Source organism: Leopardus geoffroyi, chromosome C1 (genome assembly GCF_018350155.1).
Source record: "Leopardus geoffroyi isolate Oge1 chromosome C1, O.geoffroyi_Oge1_pat1.0, whole genome shotgun sequence".
NCBI lineage: Eukaryota > Metazoa > Chordata > Mammalia > Carnivora > Felidae > Leopardus > Leopardus geoffroyi.
Window position 1 is genome coordinate 29,013,403 of NC_059328.1, and position 8,153 is coordinate 29,021,555.

At 53.9% G+C, this 8,153-nt stretch overlaps 1 protein-coding gene across 1 annotated transcript; it reads left to right on the forward strand.

Moving 5' to 3' along the window:
- Window positions 1–690: 690 nt before the first annotated feature.
- DNALI1 (dynein axonemal light intermediate chain 1) lies at window positions 691–7,862 on the forward strand. Its single transcript, XM_045476771.1, has 6 exons — window positions 691–1,060; window positions 1,599–1,744; window positions 3,819–3,988; window positions 5,169–5,347; window positions 5,685–5,849; window positions 7,741–7,862. The coding sequence occupies exons 1-6, from the start codon at window positions 980–982 to the stop codon at window positions 7,774–7,776; spliced, it is 777 nt and encodes a 258-aa protein (XP_045332727.1). The 5' UTR covers window positions 691–979; the 3' UTR covers window positions 7,777–7,862.
- Window positions 7,863–8,153: the final 291 nt, after the last annotated feature.

Here is an 8,153-nt window from a genome sequence, read left to right on the forward strand (position 1 = left end):
CCAGTGGGCAAATCATTAGTATTTACCCCTCTGTTCTTGAACTTTCTGTTATGTTGTCATTTCTCCATTTAGTTAAAAACAAATACTTAAAAAAAATTTTTTTTTTCAAGTAATCTCTACACCCAATGGTGGGGCTCGAACTCAACCCCGCGATCAAAAGTCACAAGCTCCACCCCACTCACTGAGCCATCCAGGCGTCCCCGCAAAAGATATACTTTTTAATTTATTTTTTATTTATTATTTTTTTTAGTTTTTTTTTTAAATATGAAATTTATTGTCAAATTGGTTTCCATACAACACCCAGAGCTCATCCCAAAAGATGCCCTCCTCAGTACCCATCACCCATCCCCCATCAACCCTCAGTTTGTTCTCAGTTTTTAAGAGTCTCTTAAACTTGGCCCCACTAGGGGCGCCTGGGTGGCTCAGGTCATGATCTCACGGTTTGTGAGTTCGAGCCCTGACAGCTCAGAGCCTGGAGCCTGCTTCTGATTCTGTGTCTCCCTCTCTCTCTGCCCCTTCCCCACTCATGCTCTCTCTCTGTCTCAGAAATAAATAAACATTTTAAAAAAATAAAATAAATAAATAAAACTTGGGCCCACTAGATGGCTTCCTTTGGAAATCTCCTGAACCCTTCACTCAGGAGTCACATGACTCCCATTTTGCAGGTGACAAAATTGGGGGACTGAGAGGGTGACCTGCCACCTCATTCAACTTGCGAACAAGATGAAGCGCAGGAACTTGAACTCCTGTTTTGCCTGCTTCCAAGAGTATCAAGGCGACTCGCTGAACAGGAGGCCTGACAAACTGAGTGCAAGGAGAATTCTTCCGTAAGGCTGCTCGGAAACTCGCGCTCTGCTGGCCCCGCCCCACTCCGAGGCCCCGCCCAGGCCATGAGGCCGGGAGAGGAGGTTTCCATGGAGACGGCAAACAAGGCGCACATTTGAGGGGCTGCCGCTGGATTACTACCCCCGTCGCCGCCATGATCCCCCCTGCGGACTCTCTGCTCAAGTATGACACCCCGGTGTTGGTGAGCCGAAACACGGAGAAGCGGAGCCCCAAAGTAAGGAGGGGTCTCAGGGGGCGTCTCAGGGGGCGGGGGAGCCTAGAAGCTCGGATACAGAAAGGTCCCGGCGTTGAGGAGGGGGACTCCCGAGGGATAAGGTTTGCAGCAACTGGAAGAGAAGGGAATTGGGATGGGGGAAGGAGGATGGGAGAGCGGAACGAGAAACCCAGATGGGGGACCCCAGAGGGCAGATTTAGGATGAGAAAGGAAGTCAAAGAGATGGATGGGGCTCACCCTTTTTCATAAGTAGCCTGGTCCAAGAACGGATCTGGTGGTGACTGCTCCATCACTAGAGGCGTGAAAGCAGAGGGCTGAGCACCCTTGCCAGAAACGTCGTTCCAGGAGATACAAGCCTTGGGTCAGGGTGGGACCAAAGACTCTTCATGGCTTCCTTCAGCTAAGACACAACTTCTGACCAGAGGAGAGATGGGGGAAGTGGGGAGGGGTGTTGAGTAGACCTGGAGCAACCCCAAGGGCTTGGATGTGTGGATTTCAGTGCCTGAATGACCTCCTGCCCTATCTTGCCTCTTCTCAGGCACGGCCGCTGAAAGTCAGCCCCCAGCAGCCTGGACCCTCGGGTCCGGTCCCACAGCCACCAAAGACCAAGCTTCCCTCAACATCCTGTGTCCCAGATCCTACGAAGCAGGCAGAAGAAATCTTGAATGCCATTCTGCCCCCAAGGTAAAAAACAAAAACAAAAACAAAAACAAAAACAAAAAAAGTGGGAGCGGTGGCTGACAGAAAGCCCAGGTTTTGCATTCCAGTGCTCTGCAACTTAGGAAGAGGCACCCTGTCTCTGTTCCTGGCCAGAATTTCCTCCCAGCATCCCAGAACTCCTAGAGCTTGCAGATGGCTGGATCCTGGGAGGATGGGGGGCACCTCTTCTCTGCCATCCTCATTTCCCAAGTGCTCTAACCCAAGCCTGCGGCTTTAAATACCATCTATATGCTGATGGCTCCCAAATGTGTTATCCCCAGCCCTGTCCTTTCCTCGAAACTCCAGACCCATATGTTCTGCTTTCTCATTATCTTCATGAAGGTGCCTCATAGACATCTCACCCTTCAGCATGTCCAAACGAAATCACAAGGCGTCCCTCTCCCCACCTACTCGTCCCCAGTCTTCTCCTTTCTACTAGTAGCTCAGGCCACCCTGCGTTCCTTTTGGTCTCTCACATCACACGTCCTATCCTTCATCAACTTGTTTTGGTTCCGCCTTCAAACGGACATCCCCAATCCAACCACTTCCCACCGCCTCTGCTTCCACCATCTTGTTCCTCGTCACTGTTTGTCACCTACAGTGGCCTCCTGTCTGAAAACCTTGCTTCTGCTCTCTGCCCCTACGATGTACCCTCCGAACAGCCCCGAAATCACAAGCCAGATCATGCCAGTCTTCTACCAGGAACTCTTTACTGGTTTCCCATGTGACTCAGGCTAAAATCCAAAGTCTTTAGAATGACCCGGAAGCCCTGGCATGATCTCGTCCCTCACATACCCATGATCTCGTCCCCTGTTATTCTCCTTCTTGTTCAGTGTACGAATGCCATAGGGGTATCTGCTCACTGCTTCTGAAACACCTTCCATCACCCTCAGGGCCTTGAGGGTTGCTGTTCTTACTGCTAAGGATACTCTTCCCCTGACGTCCACCTCGTTCCCTTTGTCTCTTTCCTCGGGTCTTGCTCAATTGTGATTTCCTCAAGGGGGCCTTCCTTGCGGATCCTTGTAAAAGAGCACCTTCTGCCTTCTTCACCATCCCCTTACCCTGCTTCTTCCTCCTGCAGCCGCATTGATTGCTATCTGACATGCTTTGTTGATGATTCTTATGGAATCGGTTGACAGTACGGTTTCGAAAGCTGTGATGTAGAGAGACTGCAGTCTCATCTGAGATGGAAGTCAAAGAAGGGAGGGGTGATTTTTCAGGTGGTTCTTTCCCATCAATAAAATGGAAATCCTCGGGGTGCCTGCATGGCTCAGTCGGTTAAGTGTCTGACTTCGGCCCGGGTCATGGTCTCACGGTTCATGAGTTCGAGCCCCACGTCAGGCTCTGTGCCGCCAGCTCAGAGCCTGGAGCCTGCTTCGGATTCTGTGTCTCCCTCTCTCTGCCCCTCCCCCGTGCGCTCGTGCGCGCGTGCTCTCTCTCTCTCTCTCTCTCAAAAATAAACATTTAAAAACATTTTTTAAATAAATAAGTAAATGGAAATCCTCCCCCCACAGTGATTCTACCCTCAGGCTCCCTCCTCGTGGTTCTGGAACCCGGCCATGCCTCTAACACGAGGTCTACTATAGTGGGGGCTGGGGGCGGGGGCCACATAGGCACACACCTTCAGGCACACACCTCCCCACTGCACACATCTGCCCCATTCTGGCTGGCAAGGCTCATGGTGCCCTGTGCCTCCCACCCCACAAGTCAGTGGGAGAATTCTCACTGGGCCTTCTGTTCCAACCAAGCAACAATGCCCATGAATCTGTCCTCAACCCACTAGATTAAGATCTGGAACACAGGTGATGTTTTCACGGGGAGATGCAGGAAGGTAGAGTTGGCCCACAGCTAGGGGCCCCGTGGAGGTGGCTTCGTGGGTGTGGCTCTGGAGCCATCCGCTCCTCAAGGAAGGGGGGGGGGTAGAGGATTGCGGCGGGCTGGGGACCGAGCTGCCCCCTCGCTCCCGCTCAGCCAGAGAGCTCAATGGGCCGCCTCTGCTCGTGTCCCGAAGACCCTGTGGTCGATGGGCCTGCTCAGCCTCGCTGTGTCTGTGCCACAGGGAGTGGGTGGAAGACACGCAGCTGTGGATCCAGCAGGTGTCCAGCGCTCCCAGCACCAGGATGGATGTAGTACACCTGCAGGAGCAGCTGGACCGGAAGCTGCAGCAGCGACAGGCCAGGGAGACGGGCATCTGCCCCGTGCGCAGGGAGCTGTACTCGCAGTGCTTTGGTGAGTGGCGCGACGTGCACGGTGGAGGCTGGGGTGGGGGGAATCCGACGCACATCTGCCGCCCCCTCCCCTTCCCTTCGAGCACAATCCCCAGCCCTGAGCGTCCCTGAGCTGCAAGCCCACCCCATCCCGGAGTCGTCTTGTGTCCCCCTGCCTGCCCCACACCCAGGAACTGCCAAACGCGCCTCCTTCCCGCTCTTTGCCCGCCCACCTGACAACCCGGTTCCTAACCTCTCGGCAAATGTTCGGAGGTAAGATGAGAACTTCCGTTCTAAGTCTTTTTCTTTTCAAAGATTTTTATAATAAGCATGTGCTGATTTTTTAAAATCGGAACAATTAACGTGCTAGATTCGTATCCATCGACCAATATTCCAGCCCTTGGGCTGGGGAAATATTTCAGGGTAACTTACTGTTAACTGACAGTCACGAACGATTTAAGTGATCGTGTCAAATGGCTGTCCCCCAACCAAACTCACTGGCCCCTGTGGACTCTGACGTTCAGACGGCCTCCAAACCCTGAGGCAGCTGCAGGGGCTGGCAGGCTCCCTTCAGTGTGAGTGTGATTAGGGTCTGCTCTCCAGGTCGGCATTTATGGAAGAGATGGGTGGGCAGGCTCTAAATCCTACTGTTTCCAGCCCCAAGCCCGTCCAGCTAGAGGGCACACAGGATTTCCCTGCTGCTTTAAAGCAGACGTCACGGGGCGCCTGGGTGATTCAGTCGTTTGAGTGCCCAAGTCTTGAGGTCCAACTCATGAGGGTCATGATCTCACAGGTCGTGGGATCAAGCCCCATGGCAGGCTCCGCACAGTGTGGGGTCCTCTCTGCCTCTCTCTGTCCCCCTCCCAAAATAAACATTAAAAAAAATAAAAATGAAGCAGTCATCACCTTCAAACTGAAAAGTCCAATTTCTATGACTAGTACCCTGGAGGTTTTGCCTGAGGGTGGAAGAGAGGGGCCTCATGGCCGCAAACAAACCTGGGGGCGCCTGTCTCCCTCTGTCCTGGGCCCCCAAGTGCCAAGTTCAGAGCAGTGGCTGTATGGCAGGGCTCCTGGGGCCTCTGTCTCCAGGTGAGGAGGACACACGCTAGCACCCTCCCCAGGAGGGAGGGTGGTTAGCCGGAGACGTGGTGCACTTCCCTCCTGCCTGCCCTCCTGACCTCGGTGTGTGTGTGCTTTGGAAGATGAGCTGATCCGGGAGGTGACCATCAACTGTGCGGAGAGGGGACTGCTGTTGCTACGAGTCCGGGACGAGATCCGCATGACCATTGCCGCCTACCAGACCTTGTACGAGAGCAGCGTGGCCTTTGGCATGAGGAAGGCGCTACAGGCCGAACAGGGGAAGTCAGACATGGAGAGGAAAGTGAGTGGGGTTGACCCTGGAGCTTCGGCCCTCTGTGACTCTTCTGTCAACCTCAGGGTCACATGCTTGTTCCAGACGACATTCTGACGACCGAGGGTGCCATCCCCTCAGAGGGCGCCCCCCGCCCCCCGCCCCCTGGGGTTCAGCCTGGTCCTGGCAGGGCTGGCTCCTCTTGGCTGTGCCGTGCCAGTCACTGACCTCCCACTGGGTGGCAGTACAGACCCGGGCCACATCTCAGGTTGGACAGCTGTGTCCCAGGTCCCCTCTGAGGCCCAGGCACTCACACCGCCCCATCCTCTTGGCAACGTCCCAGGATGACGGGAGGTTCTGTCCTCAGATTGCAGAATTGGAAACGGAAAAGAAAGATCTGGAGAGGCAAGTGAACGAGCAGAAGGCCAAATGTGAGGCCACCGAGAAGCGGGAGAGCGAGAGGAGACAGGTGGAGGAGAAGAAGCACAATGAGGAGATTCAGTTCCTCAAGCGGACGAATCAGCAGCTGAAGGTGAGCCCCGTGCAGGCCCGGGTGGAGGGGCTCCTGCCCGCCCCCTCCCCCAAACTCCCCTCCCCCCCCCCCCGGCCCCATGGCTCCGTTTCCTGCAGGGGACTCCGAATACTTGTCCACATGTACTGCCAAGGACTAAAGGAAGCTGGGGGGGGGGGGCGGGTGGTGCGGGGGGATGCTGGGTGAGGGGTCATTACACAGATTCTCCACCCTTCTGTCTCTGGAGGGGGGCTCTGAATTTCCACGACCCCTCAGCCTGGCTCCTCAGCCCCTCCAAGTGGATGGTTTTGTTGCCCTTGGAAAAGTTGCCCAGCGTCCAGGAGAGGTGGATATGGCAGAGTGGAACTTCTCTCCCATTACGGCTGGCATTCTGGAGCCTTCCTAGAGTGGGCGGGATGTCTTCAGCAGGCTTTCTTGGGGGTGCCATCCCGCCTGCAGCCCCCTCTGAGGCACAGCATTTGGGGCCGGCAGGGAAGGAGAAGAACCATTTGAAGTCAGAAACCCTGCCCGGGTGTGTGGTCAGAGGAACTCAACTGTAGGTATTTTTCCTCCAAGCCCCTTTGCCGGTGGTTTACTTTTATCCAGCTGAGCTGAGATGGGGGCCAGGCCTCCCAAACTCCAGGCTCTCTGTGGGATCTAAGGGTTCTCAAAGGCTGTGCCCCCAGAGCAGCGGCAGCATCACCCGGCAACTTGGAGAAATACCAATTATTGGGCCCATTCCGGATCTACTGAATGAGAAACTTTGGGGTTCGGGCCCAACAACCTAGCCAGGTCTGCAGGTGATTCTGGTGCTTGCCTAAGTTTGCGAACCACTGTTCTAGGTAGGGGACCTGTTGTTGAGTGGCCGTCTCCCACGGCCCTGGCCGCAGGGGCCCCTGGGTGGATCTTCCTCCCCTCCCTAGTCTCATGGAAAGCTTACAGTCTTGCGATTGGCAGGCCTGTTGGGGCTACACCAAGGACAGGCATTTGAGATAAAGAGGGCTTGTATTAACTGCTAGTGCAGGATGACAGATTCTCTCGTTGCTGAGCTTCACGAAGGAAAGCTAGACACTTCACAGCCGGCCACGAATCTGTTGACTTAGCAGCCTCTGAAGCTGCGTGCCTTATCTGCCATGTCCCTTGATCACCAGCCCGAGTTCTTCAGTTCCCCCTACAGTACCCGCAGCCAGAGCAGAGCAGAGCAGAGCAGAATATCTTGGCATCTTTCTAACATTTACAAGCAACCTTGTCATCCCCTGGGTGAAGGACTCTTTAGAAGTGAGTTATTTTTATTGGCTCCAAGCTGCACTGCAAATAAAGCAGTGTTTGCAGTCCCCAGGATAGACCTACTTAAAGATCTGTCCACACACCATGATAGTAAATTATGTTACCGGCTGCTGGAGGAGCAGAGTATAAAACTCCCAAGGGCCTTGAGCTTTACATACAAGATGGACAGCTCCCTACTTACTGGTAGCAATTCTCTCTAATTGGGTGTCAAGTTGTCTCGGTGGCTGAAAAATTGCTGTTTCCCAAACCTCTTGTCCCAGCACAAGAGCTCCCAGGATCCCAAACCAGAGAGCCAAATGTTTAACTTAGCATTTCAGGCCTGAAATCTGAGCCACGAGAAACCACTATTTCAACAACTTTTATTCAATTTCCTTTTCAATGCTTTATGTTCTACACTGAGCCATTATTGTATGGAAACCAGGACAGCTCCGGTTTCTCCTAATGTAGCAAGACCGTATGCCAAGCCAGACATCAGCTAATCTAGAAAATATGGAATTGGGAATGAAGGGAAAAACACTTGGAGGGGCAGCGTCGGATTCTTCTTCCCAGAGCCTTTTATCACCTCTCAGCTATTTGTTAGGCTGCAAACTTCAAATAATTAACGGAGTTTGTTTTTGTTTTTCAGGCCCAACTGGAAGGCATTATTGCACCAAAGAAGTGATAATTTCCATATGGGTCTCAGCAAGCACTGCTACCCCATCATAAGCCCGTTGTAATAAAAAAAAAGCTAGTCTCCTGAGTGAACAAGCCATACCCTCCCCTGATCACCACCCACACGTTTGTCAGAAGTCACACGTGGCCCCAGTGTCATGAACACCTAGGTCTGGCAGCCAGGCTCTCGGCCGGGCAGCGGAAGGTGGCACAGTCTCTGTACGTGGCCAACCTTGGGATTCGCCAGCCGGAGCAGTCAGGCTTTCTGCCCCGTCCCTCGCAGGTGAGGCAACGGCCCTCCCGCCACTGCTCCACGCTGGCACTTATTTCTAGCCCAATGAAGCTGCCTCCCTGCCCTGGTCCTGGTCCACGATTCATCTTAGACCT

What these genes read in the sequence shown, in the direction of transcription:
- DNALI1 (XM_045476771.1), top strand. Translation starts at nt 980, where the DNA reads ATGATCCCCCCTGCGGACTCTCTGCTCAAGTATGACACCCCGGTGTTG. An exon ending in CGGAGAAGCGGAGCCCCAAA is followed by an intron (nt 1,061 to 1,598) that starts GTAAGGAGGGGT and finishes GCCTCTTCTCAG; the next exon opens with GCACGGCCGCTGAAAGTCAG. An exon ending in AGTCAGACATGGAGAGGAAA is followed by an intron (nt 5,348 to 5,684) that starts GTGAGTGGGGTT and finishes TTCTGTCCTCAG; the next exon opens with ATTGCAGAATTGGAAACGGA.